The sequence below is a fragment of the Arachis duranensis genome, chromosome 2 (genome assembly GCF_000817695.3).
Source record: "Arachis duranensis cultivar V14167 chromosome 2, aradu.V14167.gnm2.J7QH, whole genome shotgun sequence".
Taxonomy (NCBI): Eukaryota; Viridiplantae; Streptophyta; class Magnoliopsida; order Fabales; family Fabaceae; genus Arachis; species Arachis duranensis.
The window spans coordinates 93,601,996-93,619,657 of NC_029773.3; the positions used below are offsets into that span (position 1 = coordinate 93,601,996).

General features: G+C 32.6%; 1 protein-coding gene and 2 non-coding genes across 3 annotated transcripts; 1 reads left to right on the plus strand and 2 right to left on the minus strand.

Moving 5' to 3' along the window:
• Positions 1 to 981: 981 nt before the first annotated feature.
• On the minus strand, positions 982 to 1,054 carry TRNAA-AGC (transfer RNA alanine (anticodon AGC)). The gene has a single exon. It is a non-coding gene; the product is annotated as a tRNA-Ala (tRNA).
• A 1,951-nt stretch (positions 1,055 to 3,005) lies between these two features.
• Positions 3,006 to 4,439, minus strand: LOC107463670 (zinc finger protein JACKDAW-like). Its single transcript, XM_016082519.3, has one exon. It carries the CDS (start codon positions 4,437 to 4,439, stop codon positions 3,219 to 3,221), a length of 1,221 nt encoding a protein of 406 aa, XP_015938005.1. The 3' UTR covers positions 3,006 to 3,218.
• A 9,438-nt stretch (positions 4,440 to 13,877) lies between these two features.
• On the plus strand, positions 13,878 to 13,951 carry TRNAV-AAC (transfer RNA valine (anticodon AAC)). Its single transcript has one exon. It is a non-coding gene; the product is annotated as a tRNA-Val (tRNA).
• Positions 13,952 to 17,662: the final 3,711 nt, after the last annotated feature.

Genomic DNA, 17,662 nt, shown 5'->3' on the forward strand with positions numbered 1-17,662 from the left:
TTGAAGGAGAAAGCAGAAAATGTTTTCAGAAAAAATGACTGACATGGTACAAAAGTCTCATCTACATATATGGATACTGTGATTGCATTTCCAAAGCTAGAGATTTATTTGAAGGGCTAATTGAGTCAAAATCTCAAATAAAAGCATCAACCCTAAGTGTTATGCTTGATGTTTACCGCATAAATGGTTTACCATTGGAAGCAGATTCTCTGTTGGAGAGGGCAATTGCTTTTCAAGTATTTCCTGATGCTTCAACATATAAGCTTCTTAGGGTTTACACTAAAGCCAACTTGAAGGAGCTTGTGGATAAATTGCTAAGGCATATGGATAGAGATGGTATTATCCCTAACAAGAAGTTCTTCCTAGATGCTTTGGGATCTTCACGAGAAAAGTCAAAATCTGCTATTACTGCTGTAACTCATTCAAATAGCTTCGCAAAACCTCAGCTGAACACGTAGTTGGTAATTCACATCAAGAATTTCAGCTAAGGTGATATGGTATGTTATTGTGACTTTGCCATCACTAGTTAAATGTTTACGTTTTGATTTAGTGAAATTGTTATTCTTTGTTTATACTTGTGTTTTGTAAATAGTTACTACTGTATTCTTTTTTTTTTCCCCCTTGTTTTGTTCATTTGGATTTAGTATGGTGAATTTGGCAAAGTGATTGGTGCTGGAAAGCAATAAGTAAATCAATGACTTACAAAATGAAATTTCGATTAATGATATTATTGACAATACAAGAATAATGATAATTGCATTTGAAACAAAGACTACAAGTCTGACTTGTAACATTCTGCTCAAAAATGAAAAATTAATAATTCAATAAATCGATCAAGGCAATTTGTTGAGAAGATATATAACGTTAATAACAATCTTGAACTAATATTGTTTATGCACTTTCAAGTGTTGATTGTATGAATTTTGTTTTTGACTCAAAATGAAGAAGTCGCATCATCAGTATAGAAAACATGAATAAAATTGGAGATGCGGGGTATCGATCCCCGTACCTCTCGCATGCTAAGCGAGCGCTCTACCATCTGAGCTACATCCCCATGACTACTTATTTTATCGAGTTTTAATTTACCATTCTTCTGTTCAAACTATTATTACTATTATTGTTGTTACAAAAATAGAAGAGTTTTATTTCTTATTATTTGGTTATGATAATCTAAACAGCTAGTAGTTATGGTGGTCAGTGTGTAGTGTAGATAGATATGCATAACATCAATCAGTAATGATTTACTGGTATTTGCATCGTTTTCGGGACTATTCAATCCAAATTGGAAAGACTCAGACACACACTTTATAGTTACTGTGTATGCAGAGAGCTACAAGCATTAGACGATAGTAACCACGAACTGTCAAAGCAAAGAAGCAGTAGCGTCAAATTCAATCGCTTTGACCACGAATTCAGCTGACCTTGATTTTCAACTAACAAGGTCTAGTGGTAATTATACTAGGAATAATTAAAATATGATTTTCAGTTAGCTTATTATTAGCTTCAACTACTACTAGCACGGTGTAGTTGATGACACTTGACAAATCAAAATCAAATTAAAGGAATTACTTTCACTGTTTCAATCGTGTCCTTGGCCTTGCCATCGTTACGAGAGAATCAGGGTGTATGTACCATTTAAAAGCCAGTCTGGCACCTACATTGTAGATTCTCCCAAGCTAGTAACTTAACAAGTACATACTCTTCTGTGTCTTTCTTCACTTCCTATCTACCACAAATAATGCTTAATTTAAATGCATAATGAATAATAATAAGTGATCTGCTAGTTATAATTCAGTGTAATTATGTCTATAAATCGAAATTCAAACACAATAATAAACGTGATTTATTTTTAGTTAGAAAAAATCTTGATAATAATCTGGTCAAAAATAAATTAAGATATCAAAAAATAAGTAAATATTTTAACTTCTCTAAAAAAGTAACATTCTATAAATACCAAATTCTGTAAAAAATATGTTACTTACTTTAAGTAACATCATATTCATCTTCTCTTTTTATTAATTTGAAGGTTAGAGTACTTTTGTAGATATTTTCACCAACTTTTTCCATCTAAAGCAAAAACAAGCTCAATTCTTCAGTAGGACGAGTTATACCTTACCCCAGAAAAATAATAAATATACATTCAAAAGTTTCTAAATCTTAATATTTATCAACTTATATATATATATACAATACCCTTAACCTGCTGCTTGTGTAATAGGACAAAGGTGATCTATATACTAAAGTACTATACTCGGGGAATATCTAAAAAATTTGTATATCTATAATTTGTCGTATGGTGGAATAATTTTTCATCTACCAGAATTGGTGATGAAAAGACCACATCACCTGAAAACACCACTGAATTATTAACAGAAAAGTTGGCAAGACATATCCAAAGGAATCAGATTGTGATAAGGTTTCAACCAGCTACGTACTGTAATAATATACTATTTCTTTTCTTCTTTCTTCCGATTAACCCCGCCATGCCAGTAGAAAAGGATTTGAATTTTGACGGTCAACACGAGAATAGTATGTAGTACGTAACATGTGTTTTTGGCGTTTCACATAAAAATTAACCAGAAATAGAATAATATACTATCTCAATGTGCTTATAAAATCAATTTCTTTTCATTTTAAAAAAATATTGTTTCCCTCCACTACTTCTCCCAACAAGTTTAGACAGAAGATAAAACAAGAGTTTGGAAAAAAAAATAAAAAAGCATATGCATGATTTGAGGGGTGTTCCCTATTCCCTTTAATTTAGTCATCTCGTTAGAGAGACATGCATATAGTAGTGGTCCCTACTCCCTAGTCCCTACTACAATTAATAGGTTACACTGTGAGGAGTCTATATTTGGTCTTCTCTTCCTAGTTCCTACCCATCATTATATTATGCTTCATGAACCTCAGCTAGCTCAATTTCTAAATAATTCTACTCCAAAAGGAAGATATGTAAGTTATCATGGCTTTGCTATTTGAACATTAACGGAATATAGACATGAGAGTGGAATAATATATATAAATAAACTAGTAGAGAAAATGTTACAAAGCATTTTAAAATGAAGATATAGAACTGTAGGACTAAAACTTTGTATCTTACTTATATTCACCTTACTCTTATGTCCACATATTCTACATGTTGAAGATCAGAAGAAACATTTCTAACCATGATATAACATGAAATTGATGATAGTTGCCGCAAAATAAAAAACAATTCACTAATTGGTAGTGAATTGGGTGAGCCCCATGGAAGAAGCAAACTTTGCAAGCTCTTGTGGTAGGAACTGATGAAGGCCAGCGGGTCCTTCACCAGCACCGCTGACCCCGAGAAAATCTCTCGTCAAGTTATGTTCCATCGACGCTGAGTTTGAACCGGCATGATGAGGGAGCTTCAAGTTCCCCGCAGGATCCGTGGTACTATTTTGTGCTGCAGTTTGCATAACTAGCTGATCATAAGTGTTGGAAGAATGCGTGAATGAGGTGAAGCTACTAGTTGAAGCAAAATCCCCAGCATGAGCATGGTTTGAATTATTAGATGATGATGAGGTCATTACCCCAAAAGTAGCACTGAAAATGGAAGGAGTGGTGGTTGATCTTGTGGAACCCATCTGAGCTGCTTTCTGAAGAAGTGCGGTTGCTGACATGGGAGATAATTGGTTGTTATTGTTATCGGTGGTGGTGCTTTGACCGTCAGAAGTATAAATAGAAGCCAAGTTATCTGATGATTTTCCAATAGCAGGTAGTGAGGAGGAAGAGAGTGAAAGGTGGTTTGCACTATTACTATTGTGGGTGAAGTTATTCATTTGCACAATGTCAGGTAAAGGCAAGGAAGAAGACGCATTGTGATGATAGAGTCCGACAAGATTACTATTATTATCATGAGAGGAAGTGGCGTGTTGTTGATGATGGTTGAGCCATAGGGATAAGTTAGGGGAGTGATTGAAATGAAGAGGAGGAATGAGGGCATGAGAAGGAGGAGGAGGTGGTTGTTGGGTGTGGAAATTGAGATTTGTAGTGGAGGGGGGAAGGAGAAGGGAGGAGGTCTCGAGAGCCAAAGCATCGCAGAAAGCTCTGTGGGTGATGAAGCTATCCTTCCTGGAGAAGAGGGTGCCGCAATCACATTTGTACTCGCGAGTGCCGCAGGTCTTGCTGTGAGCCTTCCAATCGGATTGGACGGCGTACTTCTTGGAGCCCTTGTTGGATCTCTGCCTCAGCTTCCATGGCAGGTTGTGTCCCCTCCTGTGCAGCTGAAGGTTCTGGTCCCTCTGGAACCCTTTGTTGCATATCTCGCATATGAACCTGTTTGTGGCCATTAGCGTCTTGGGCGACAGCGCTATTACCTCCGCTTCCGGGTCTGGTGTTCCTGGATGGTTTCTCTTTTTCTTCTGGATTACTCCTCCTTCTTCACTCCCTTTATTATTAGGGTTAGGGTTCATCATTTCAGCTTCAGGGATCGGAACCTAATAAGTGAACACTCGATTTTAATTTTGGATGCTTCTCTCTTTCTCATCACTGCTATATATCCTCAAAGACGCTGACACCCATATATCTTCCTGGCCCACCCCTGTACTCGCAATTCATACTTTCTCATGTATGTCTATGCCTATGTGTATATAAATAATTAAGGTGTCAAACAACAAACAAGGCACATAAAGAAATGAAGTCGAGTATAAAACTAGCTATAGTATGGTATTTCACTATTTCTCTCTCTTTCTCACACACAATTAATGTGAAATAGTAATGTGTCTTTGTGTTTGAGACTTGAGAGGGGCTGCCTTTTCGCCTACTAAACAATAATATTTGAATATGTTGGGGAATTGTTGTATACTCTATATATGTATATATCTTTTGTTGACACACCTCAAACCCCAATTGCTTGCTTATTATAATATTAATAAAAGGCTTTTAAAGTACTAAACCTTTTCTTAAAGGTGAATAAATTAAAATGATGTTGCTGCGGATGAATATCTCGAGAGGTGAATCATAGTAGTAGACTAGCTGGTAGATGTGTGTTTGACTCCTTGTGTTGTGTATGTAGGAAATCAAGGTTCAAAATATTGTTGCGTGCCTCTTCGCTCTTGCCTTTTATTTCACACTTTATCAGCTCTGCCCTCTGGAATCATTAAGCCATAATTACGGCGACCAACACTACCTTTCTTATTGTCATGCTAGCTTAGAGATTAGATTAAATCAGTCAACAGAGAAAGAGAGAGGCACCGTCAGATGACGATCCAGGGTCAGAGATATATCAGATTTTCAATGCAACGTTATTTCTCTCGTCTTTGTAACGGAAATTTTTTCTTGTATATATAGGACTTCTTTAATCATTTCTGTATCTGTAAAATTAAATATAAAAATCTTATTTTATTTGGATTTTGAGATTAAATCTACTCAGATTTTTTATGTTATAATTGTACGTGTTATCCATTTCAAATATTAAGGTATGCCTAGGCCATATCTCTATTTGTGTTGTATGATAATGTAGCAAATAGGAAGGTTTGTAAAATAATGTATGTATATATATGTGTATTTGAAAACCTTTTTCGTAGGTATGTATAGTATTAGTGAAATAATTGATGTTTATTTGTAGATATAATATAATAATGAGGGTGTGTAGGGAGGGTTCTCGTTTCCCAAAGCAAGTAAGGTGATAGGACCGTCCGTGATACCCCTGTCAGTGTGTGTGTGTGAGAGAGAGTAGGGGACCCCACAAAAATATTAGTGTGGGGACACCTTTCATCAGCCACCGTCCAATGAACTGCTAATGCTATACCCATCCATGTTCTAGCTACACTCTCATAAGTCTAATGCTAACACCACTCAAATTAAGAACTAAGAACTAATATGTATGTATATCTTCACATTTTCATTTAAATTAAAGTCAACAAGTCTATTATAAAAAAAAATTAAAAATATTGAAAAATGAAAAAAATAATGTAATCATTTTATGACAAGTTATTATGGTGAGTCATATATATGTTGAAAAGTCATTTTTTTTTTAACTTGTAGTATAGTACAGTTAGTTTGCTAGCATCTTCAGGTACAGAAGGGAAGTGCAAGTGCAGCTAACGAAAGAGAAAGAGAATCTAAGGTTATAAATATAAAAGAAGTATATGTCATTAAGAAGACAGGTATAACAAGTAAAGAAGTAGCTATCCCTCCACATAGAACGTAACAAGACACTAATTTGTTGATATGTAGGTAGATGTACACGCATACAATTTACGTTAGGTTTGCAAGGAAACGTGCATGTCTGAGAATATATATGATGGTATGTATTGAATGATATATAATTGTTTGGTCATGACGATGAAGACGTTACTTATTAGCTTCCATAAAGCCTAAGCTTGCTGGTGGGATGCCCCTCCTACTTTGTAGCACAGCACTGTCTTAACTCTGCTACTTGTGATGATTGTGATATATGTATGCACATAATTTATTAACCCTTTTTTTTTTAATTTTAGTATCAATCCATCATTTTAATTTGCTTGTGAATAATAATAAAATGGTGGATATTATCATACAAATTTTATAATTATTTTTATGTGAAGATGTTTTTTTTATCATTAGATAATAAATTATAGGATTTAATTTTAATATATGTTATAAAGATATTTTTTTTTAAATGTAACTAAATAAACAAAGCATATTTTTAATGTAAAGATTTTCATAAGAAAATAGTTTTAACATTTTCTAATAAGAATAATGTATAAATTATTGTAAAAAGGAATATTTCCAACTAACCACTTACTTAAGGATAGATCTGATCTGAGGATTGCTTGAGTGACGAAGACATTTTACCTCACATACACAGTATAGCAGTGTCCACTCCCTTCCATTATTGATGATGAGATATATAACTACATGACGATATCATCACCAATCCAAGACCAATATATATGTTTCTTTTAATTTGTTGGGCTCGCTAGCTAGAATTATTAATTGATCCAATCCAGCTTCAACTATACTATATATATCTACTTTAATTATAGTTTATACCAAATAATAATTATTATGCATTAAAATTCTCTGGGTAATGGAATCATTTTGTAGTGGAAATCTATAGATCATGGCATTGTCTATTTTAGTTCTCTGCCCAGTTCCAGTCACGTGACTAAGGTTTACATATATAGCTTTGATATTTTTTGTATATTCCGATTCCTCGGCATAACTTTTTCGGTGTCTATCACCAGTAACCCTATATATACTGCACTGCCTGCGTGTCTCATGTATGTGTGATCGAAATTTGGCATCATCACAACAACATTGACCTTTTTCATTCCCATCTCAACTAAGCCTATTTCCATTTCCATTAGGGTCAATAATTAATAAGAGTGAGGATTGATACATATACTATATATTCCATAGGCGGCACCATTGTATCTCAAAGGACCTTAAATTTTCTCATTCATCTCCAATCGGATCCTTCTTATTCCACTTGGTCCATATGCACAATTAACATAGATTAGTTGACTTTATTTACCGTCCTAACAAGCATAATAAGCCTAATATTTTTAAATAACCAACTAACACAAGGACCATTCTATGTTGTTCATACCCCTTTTTGAAGAATAATTCACATTCATATAAACATGAAGAAGAATATTTATGTTATCTATATATAGCTCATCAGCTAGTTTTTTGAGACCATATATATGATATCTACATACGTAATTAGTCTGGCCCCATTTAATCTAATCAATGGTTTAGAAAGAGATACAGCTAGCTAGCACTGCCACTGTATATATATATATATATATATATATACATGTTCACACATTTGATGAAGCTGTCAATTATGATATGATTGTTGTTCTTACCAAACTTTTATCGTGCTATACAAAATATATTTAAAGCGATGGTCCATGGACTAGTAGCTCGCTCTATATATACTCAATTTACTCAGTTTGTTATCAGTAGAAAAAGACTTTGACAAGTGCAATTTTAACTCAATCACAAATTGGTAAAAAAATTTCAAAGTAATTAAGATTGCATCATCAAATTTTGGGACCTTGACAAGCTACTGGAATTGGCTAGGAACATATTTTAGGCGTGAAAGCTAACAATCAAATTAAACGAAATAAGTAGTGAGTAATTCAGTTGGATCGATATAGAATATAATTAATTGGTCAACCAAGGTTAGCTTATTCTAGATAATAAAGTATATATATTCTATAAATTTAAACGGGGAATGCTAGGGGCAAAAAATTTGCAAGTGTCCTTTAAGTTGTTATTGAAACTGGAGTATTGTATTATTTATTAATTTGATGGAATAATATATATTAAACCACTTAAATTTTGAAACTAAAATTAATATATATATAGAGTATGATTAGATGATAAACCACTACATCAGGTGTGTGGGACCAAGCTATTTGACAATAATCAGGAACTGCATGAGTAGGGCCCGGGGGAGTTACATCTTATACATTGCAAGATTATTGATTATTGGAACAATAGGGATATATATATAATAATTAAATTTATAATAATTGGAGGAGAACACAATGTGTTATGTTATAAAAGTATGAGACAACTCAACTGCTTTTGGCTTGATGCATCTGGATTGTAGAGCCTCCCATTCCAATCGATCTATATCATGTGTGTTATTTCCACATCCTTATTATTTTGGTATCCAATGATCATTCTTCATCAGCTCACTACTCATCATCAGTAGACATGCATTTTCTAATTAGAATATGTCTTTGGGAGTAGGCACAGCACAGTTAAACAATAATAATGTTACGCTAATTTAAAATAATAAACATGCATGTAACGACAAAAGAGTATAATGATTTTTTTAATAATGGATTACTGTTTTCACAAACCAATTAGAAGAAATTGTAATTGAATTTGATGTTAAAGTAGTTTAAGTCCAACGAGAAACGGACACACCTTATGCATCCATCCATGCCATGGATTCCCCGTCGTCCCCGCAAGCCTATTGAGATCGAATTAAGTGCCATGCATTATTTTTATTATTCTTGTGTATAATAAGTAGTTGTAGTTAACAATTAATTTCCTTCAATTTAAGCTTAATTAGTCTTGCCTTGCAAATTTTAATTTAATTATTGACATCTGTACATAGCTCTGCTGGATTATCACTTCCAAAAATACTACAACGTTTCCATTATCGCAATACGCGTTTTTAGTGCTTTAATTTGAAAGACCCTATGGTCTATGGATTGTGTTTTGGCCAAAATATTTGCTGATTATGTGGTAGAATACTACATGAATATAATTAAGAGGGAAAGCATTCTTAATATATCTATTCCTCAGCATGTGTATGCCTCCATTATTAGATTATTATAGCTAGAATATCTCAAAGACTATTACTCAAATTTTGTGTGTATATATTTAGGGAAAGTATGAGGAGCCAATAGAATATCTATACAATATGGACAATGGAGGTTTAGTGAATATTAGAGATATAATCATTAATGTTACTCTTTTCCATCAGTTGAAGCTTTTTGGATGAGTGGTATCATGTATGGTATTAGAATGCTAGATTCGAAATGTCGAGTTCAATCTTTGGTGAACTCCAAAATTAGTTTAAACTTTTGAGATCCATATATTTATGATGTATGCAGTGTAGCACAAAATGCGGAACCATGGTAATGGAGTTAGTAACAGTCCAAGAAAATCAAATCTTACTATCTGTATATTCAAATAAGAGAAAGTCTACGGCCATCACTTTTATTGAAATTTGGCTCGCACTTAATCATTAAAAGTAAATTGAATAATTTTACACTATTAAATATCATCTCACACCATTAAAAATATTGATGATGGCTAATTGATGGCTATACATCACAAATTCTGCTGGTCTCTAACATTTCTCATTATTATTATTTTTATTATTAATTATAAAGCTTCATGATTCAGGTCCAAATTTCTAGGGGGGCGAAACTGGGTAAATCTCCAAAGTCCAAACAAACACAAATACATGATCTCGTGCATTCTGAAATTTGTGAGTTTAATTATTCGACATTTATTCCAGAACCAAACATATATAGAAACACTACTGTATTATGCAGAATCTTCAGAAACCGACCCCATCCCCATTGATTTACTGTCCTCACACGGTCACACCTGTTCCCTTTGCAAATATATATATATTATCAGAAACCTCTACGAATCTTGAGAGAGAGATATTAATAAACGAATTTATTGTTTCATTTGATGCAGTATAGCTTTCCGTTGAATCAATTTCGTTTCCCATATATATATGTAGACTCTATGTTCATATATAAAATTGTGATCAAATAATTATATTTGAGTTAGATCATACTATGCATATTGTAAAGAAGAAATAATAGGCTTAGTTTAATTATAGGATGGAATAAACAAATACGTGTAGACAAATTTGATGATTGGATGGGGCGAATTTGATAAGAAGATTGTGCTGCTTGGATGTCTAAATTGATAAAGATATATGAGCAAGAACAGAAGAACAAACTAAAAGGAGTTTGTACCTGCTACTGTATGTAGTCTCCCTCACCCAAAAATAAAAATATAAAAATGAAAAACCACACATACATTCCTCAATCCTCAGTTTGCGTTGTGTCATGGACCCACAGCCACTGGGCACTCCTAATTTGTCTCATTATTGTGTGTTAGTTATTGCTTTATTTTTTATTTTTTAAAGTTAGGAGTGAAATTCAAATTTAAAATCTCTAAATGAAGAAGTAAAATTATGTCATTTAAATTATAATTTAATATACACATTTTTTCTGTTTATTATTATTATTATTATTATTATTTTACCTATGGCAAGTCACTTGAACAAAAGAAGGATATGATAATATATATTCATGCCGGTGAAAATTCAGGTGAAGTTGATTTCATGTGAGGTTGATATCTGAAAAAAAACTGTTAAATGAAAATTTAGTCAAATCAGTCAAATCATCTAACAACTCTCAGATATCAACTTCACGTGAAGTCAATTATACCTGAGTTTCCACTGTTCATGCCACATCCACAGCCACGTGCGTATAGTTTCATTTGATGCTTTTAGCATCTAGATCTCCTTTTAGATCACCAATCATTTTTCTATTATGCGAAACCGATTATATTGATGATGAGTATATAACATATAATAGCCTATAGTAGCCTTTAATTAAAAACAATTTAATTAATATATAAGTAATACTACATCAATTCATTCATATAAAAACTAGCTAGAAATTAAAACTAATAAGAATCAAATATTTGACTCCAACTATACACTAATTATATCAACAACGCGCAATTATTAAGCACATTTAAACGAACGTGTACTTATTGGCTTGGTCCATATACACGCACATGAAAGGACTTCATTTTCAATATTCCAAGTCATTCAATGGTATGCTTCTACACAACAACAAACAGGTATAATTGTGTGATATAATCAAGTAGCTTAGGCATTTGGTGCTCATACATATACATATAGATAGTAATAAGTATTACTAAGCTAGTACTATTTTAAAACCTGGCCTATAGCGAGCATTCATTATTATTAAAAAATATCCATTCATCGTATATATATACCAGAGATAAATTTTGTGTCTCGTCTCAAATAATTAATTTAAGAGTCTCGCTAAAAAGACAATGAACTATTTATTTGGCCCAATATATATTAATAATGTAAATTAAATATCATTATCTATCCCTAATTTCTAGTTACCTTTTGTAATATCTACCCCAAATTTACTCCAAATTCTTTCACATTAACCTTTCATCACCCACTATTACCTACCCTCCAAAAAATTCCATTGTTTGTTCCGCAGAAAACCACCATTTCTCCGCCGTCCCGCTGTGTGCGCAGCAATCTGCGTTCTACCGTTCTATTTCTGCGCGACGTGTAGCCTCCGTTCCTGCCGACCAGAACTGTCGTGCTCCGCCTTCTCGCGCCAACACCCTCACCGGAAGAACCTCCATCACTCCTCACGTGGTCGAACATCCGTGACCTGCAACTGTCAGCGTCGCCGACATGAGTTGCAGCCCCGAACTCCGCGCTCGCATCATCCAAGCGCTGCTGTATGGGTCTTGTTGAATTACTCGAAGAATAAACATTCATGAAAACTGAGAAAGTGAACATCCAAAATCATACAAAAACGAACATCCAATGTGAATGTGTATAAATCATAACAAGCAATCATCGTCTACAACTAAGCACCCAAGAATAACCATCCAAGTTCACAGAGAAAGTGAACATCCGGCGACAGGAAGAATGCACAAACCGGCTGCAATGGAGGCGCTAGATATCCGGGTTGCTGCGGTGCTGCGAGGTCGACTCACACAATATGCGCGTCCTCCCTACGTACGGTGGCCTGTGCGGACGACGGTGCTAGTCGGAAGAGTGTCGGCACGATGTCCGACGGCGACTGGTAACCATAGCGGCACTGTACCGACTTTTGCTTTAAGGAGAGAATGAGAGAAGAGTTTACACCATATTGAGAGAGAGAAATAATCCTAATTTGATTCTGACGAAAATTTTGATTTGATTTAAATTTTAAATGAAAACTACTCAAAATTAATTAATTACCATAACTACTCAAAATTAATTACTTGCCATAACTAACGGAATCATGATTTAATTCAAATTTTAAATTAGAAACTACTCAAAATTAATTAATTGCTTCTAATTTAAAGAAATTAAAGGCCGCATTTGAATTGAATTGAATGTTCTTTTAATTCCCATTAAACAATAACACATAGATACACACACGAAAAACTATAACAACAGTTTGCAGAGTCTTTTTCTTCTTTTTCCCATAAATTCAAGATCTCATTCTATGACACTTGACTTTATAGATATGAACATTAATAAAAAGATATGTAAGACTGTGAGAGGAGGTGGGGCTAGCTTCAAATTTTCAATTGATGCATGGATTGATGGTTTCACTCATTGAAAAATTGAAATATAGAGAGAGGCATGTGTAGTTGTAACGCACAGTAGATATCAAAGCAGCTGTCCCATGCAACGAGGGGGATAAAGAAAATTGATTATGAGTTTGATTAATTCCAAGAAGAAGAAACCAAATAATAACAGAATCAAGTTGGTCTTATTATGTCTCGTTGGATTGGATCTATGCATGTTCCCTTTTCGTGGATTTTTGTGCAAGAGGACCATGGTATTGGTATCACATCATACCAATAATACTACCAAATACAAGCATCTCTAAACATTCTTCCCCTATGCCCATCTTTTAAGAAGGTGACAAGCAAGCAATAACTAGAACAAACAAAGTATATGACATTGAAAGGATATATTTCCATTCATTTCAAACCTTTATAGTGATTTATATATTAATGTTGCGTAATGTCTAGCTAGGCCGACTACATATATATGAACAGATCAGAAGAGAGTAGTGCATTGTATTTGTGAGTCTGTGGATCGATTAATTGCCCCTGCTAGCCAAGTTCATAATATTGATGAGAATCATGCATGTATGTTAGCAAAAGCCTATACAACAACTTTGATCATCAGTTAACACCGTGAATAAATAACACAGTAGCAGTTTAGATGAACATACACCTATGTAAATGAGTAAATGTTTATAAATAATTTGCACATGTATAATTCTGCTCTAGAGTGAATTGAACATCATTATTATTTGGACAATATTCATAAACAAATTAAACTCGCCATCGATTGGACTTGGGCTACAATCACTCTTGCATTTGTTTTTTTATTCCTAGATTATTGCACGGATGACACTATTAACAAATTGGAAAAAGAAAATTGGTACCTAATTGGACCCATTCTTATTGCCACTATTTGAATATTCCATATCATTTTTTAATTATGCAAGAGATCATAACCCAAAAAAAGAAGGAACAAACAGAACTTTACAAGACTTACAAAGAAAGACCTGGCTGCTTTAACACCTGGTGTCGTGGTGTAGTTGGTTATCACGTCAGTCTAACACACTGAAGGTCTCCGGTTCGAGTCCGGGCGACGCCAATTTGTTTTGAATTTATGTGCATCTTTGTGTTTTAATAAATCAAATTCAGTATATATATGCAACTATTCTACTATTAGTTTGCACAAAATATTTTTCACTCTTATATTTGTTTCTACTTCTATTTCTTCTCATATCCTTAAAAACATATTACTGCTATTTTGTTCTAATTCAACATACATGACCAAAATAATGATACATGAAAAGCAAGCACTAATGACAACATGCTACGATCCATTAGGAAATCCAAATGTGACAGTCAAGGATCAAGGATTAATTCAATTTCGTAAAGCAATTCCATATTTGGTTAACAACATACTCAATTTAATTGAGTAATGTTCTTTTGAAAGGCTATCATGGATGAGTCCGTGACAATCTTATTACTTAATTGAGATGCATCGAATTATATATTGAATCATTAGTTGAGACTTTGACGTATGTATATGTTTTAGAACTTGGATAAAATGATGGTTGTTAAGATTCGAGGCCGTGACGCTTTAACAAATTAAATCTTAAATTGTATTATGAGGCGAAGAAGAGAGCTAAAGCTCATCATTATTGCGGTATCAATTATTTTCAAACATTTAATAAGCAACATAGCACTTTCTTTCTTTTTCAAGTTTTTCGGGCAAACAAACACCTAGAGTAACTTTTTGAAAAGTTTCTAGCACCATAAGATAATGCCAACTTCAAGATTATCACTAACTATTTTTTTGGGTCTTAAAAATGAAAGATGGTCTCACATTGGCCACAAACTCTGCACAGATGTGTAATTGGTCCCTGATCTTCCTTTTATTATCTAGATTATTAACCACAACCTTATGCTTCTTGCGGTTGGTATCGTACCTGGTAAGTGTAGTTTATGTGGAGTATAGTTAGCACCACTAATAATAATAATAATAATAATAATAATAACAACAATAATAATAATAATAAATTTAGATTAATCTAATGGTTAATTCATTAGTCCAGTTAAGTAAGTAATGTTAACAATTCAAATCTTGTCTATTGCATACAATCACCTATTAATCAACAGCAAATTTATAAATAAAATTCAAATAAAAAATAGATTAATTTTTGACTTGTCAGATTAAGAGATACCATAAATAATAATAACGAGGAATGACGACATGCAATGGTTGTCCAATTTGAGAGGTTAGAGTAGTTTCCTAACGTCTTGACTCTTTTAGTTTATTGGTGAATTATTCTGTATATTTATTATTTATATGTGTTGTTTGTTTGATATATTTTTAATATAAAATTTATATTTTAATATGTATTTCATTCGTTGGTTATATATTATATATTCTCCCCTCCCAACATACGTATAAGTATTATTCCAAAGATAATTTATGTACATATAAAAAAATTAACCTAGTTTGACATCTATTTATGATAGAATTATTGAAAAGTTTAAAAATATGAGATATCTCTCACCTCAATTCTAATACGATATGTTTCAGATGTTTATTTTTATTCTTTATAATAAATACTATTTTAATGTTAGTATTTTTTTAATAATAATTCTCCAAAAACTCAAGAATATTATTTGGTGTAGGAATAATATTTTTCATATATATCAAAGAAGTGATTACCTTAGATTATTTGGTGAAGATCTAATTAATAGAATTCCTTTTTAAATTATTCTTATAGTTTAAGATTTAACAAATTTTGAAAAATAAAATTAATAGAGCTAAATCAATATACTTAATTAAATTTGAGATTTATATGCTTATAAGTTTAGATAAATGTACATTTCTGTCTATTCTAACTAAGAATAAGAAAGCTTACTTATTTAAAAGAAAACAACTAATTTAATTATTCTTCAAGTTATTCAAGGAATAATAACCATTTTTATTGAGGAAGAAAAAATATATTAAAATGTATTTCAATTATGATGAATAATTTCCGAATCATCTCAAATTCAATAATTTCGAATACAAGCTAACCTGTACTTTATTTTAGCATTATCCCCTCAATAACGTACTACTATATTTAAATATGAGCTATTATACAAGTCATTTATATTAACGCGCGCATATTTTTTTTCATATTGTTACTACAAGTTCTTCTTCTTTATTTATTGTAATTTTTTTCCTCCTTTCTTTTCCTCTTTTTCCTTCGTCACCAGTTATCTCATTATTAAAAATAATGAATAATTTAAATTCAGATTGTCAATTGAACCATAATAAAATTGATTATTATTTTGAATCCAATCAAGTGGTTGAGGTGTGGTTCGATTCTAGTTAATTTTTTTTGTTAGTAGTTTATAATTCTGTAGGTGAATAATGTTTCATTGTTGATGATTTGAATTGAATGTAATGTAAAAGTTTTACATTTAAAAAAATATTTTTTTGTATTTGCAACAAATTTGGGTGCAACACGAAGATATTTGGGTGTAACACGAAGATATTTGAGTGTATTATTTAAGATTTTTCGGTATATATGTGCTGATAAGTTTTGCATATTTCAAAACTCTTGCTCTTCCTCTTCCTCATTTTCTGTTGTTTCTTCTTTTTTTTTCATCATCATCACCATCTTCTTCTTCTTCTTCTTTTCTTATTCTTTTTTTCCTTTTTATTTTATACCTTTTCAAGTTTCTTCTTATTCTTGTAGTGACCGACAAGAAAAAAAAAAGAAAGGGGGGGAGAGCACGTGGGGGGCACATGCCCCCACTTAAACATTTCTTTTCTCTTCTCCGTGCCCCCCTCCTTCGACACTCCCCTTCTTTCTTTCATTTCTTCTTTTATTTCTTCCTAACAACAACACTAAAAATCCTCTCTTCTCTTCCCTTCTCAACTACAATTCCTCATCTCTTCTCCTTGCATCAACCACCCTATATCATCAAACTCACCTTTATCATCTTGCTTTCTTTTCTTCTCTACTCTACCTCTGTTTATTCAAAATCTTATTTTCTCAAAACCTCCAAATCATGTGATTTCAACTTAATGAGTGAAGGAACCATTCAATCCTTGAGTTCCAATTATTATTGAGGTTTTAAGGTAACTCTTTGACTCAATAATTAGTCATATTCCCAATTTTTGTCATCTCTATATTTATGGGTATGTATAAATCCGAATTAGGGTTATTAGGGTTAGAAAATTTGGGACTTTTATCAAGGTGAGTAAAATTATGTTAATTGACAATATTAGTAGCTCACAAATATCATTATTGTCATATTTCTAGAGTTGTAGAATTATTGGACATCATTTGGTAGCTCGTTGACGCGCTCAGAGTTGCTTCCGGTTCTTTGGAATCAAGTTGTGAGTGGATATTATATCTATAATTGTTTTTAAATATATTATTATCAATATCTATGTTGAATCATTAATTTTGGAGTTTGAAAATATTTTATTATTGTGATTTCTGAATTTTTGAAAATAAATATTGATTTGTGAAACTTACAATTTTATAAAAATACACACGAGATGATATTTATATATTTTGTAAAGTATAAATGTTTTCTTATTTGACCTTATGTAAATTTTAATTAAATTTTAGTATGCAATCCTATATATATTGATTTGCTATGGAATTTAGTAGTATGTTATAAGCACTAGAGATTTTTATAAGTGATTTGGTTTGGATTGGTTTGGGAGACTCTGACTAGAAAACCGTAGTTAACGGCGGTTATGACGTTAACCTAGATGCATCTGGCTCAGACCTCAGCTAGCAGGGGCATTGCTAGCCTAACGTGTAGGCCACACGTTGGA

Bases quoted from the DNA above. Each gene is read 5' to 3' on its own strand.
- LOC107463670 (XM_016082519.3), bottom strand. From the start codon at position 4,439: ATGATGAACCCTAACCCTAATAATAAAGGGAGTGAAGAAGGAGGAGTA.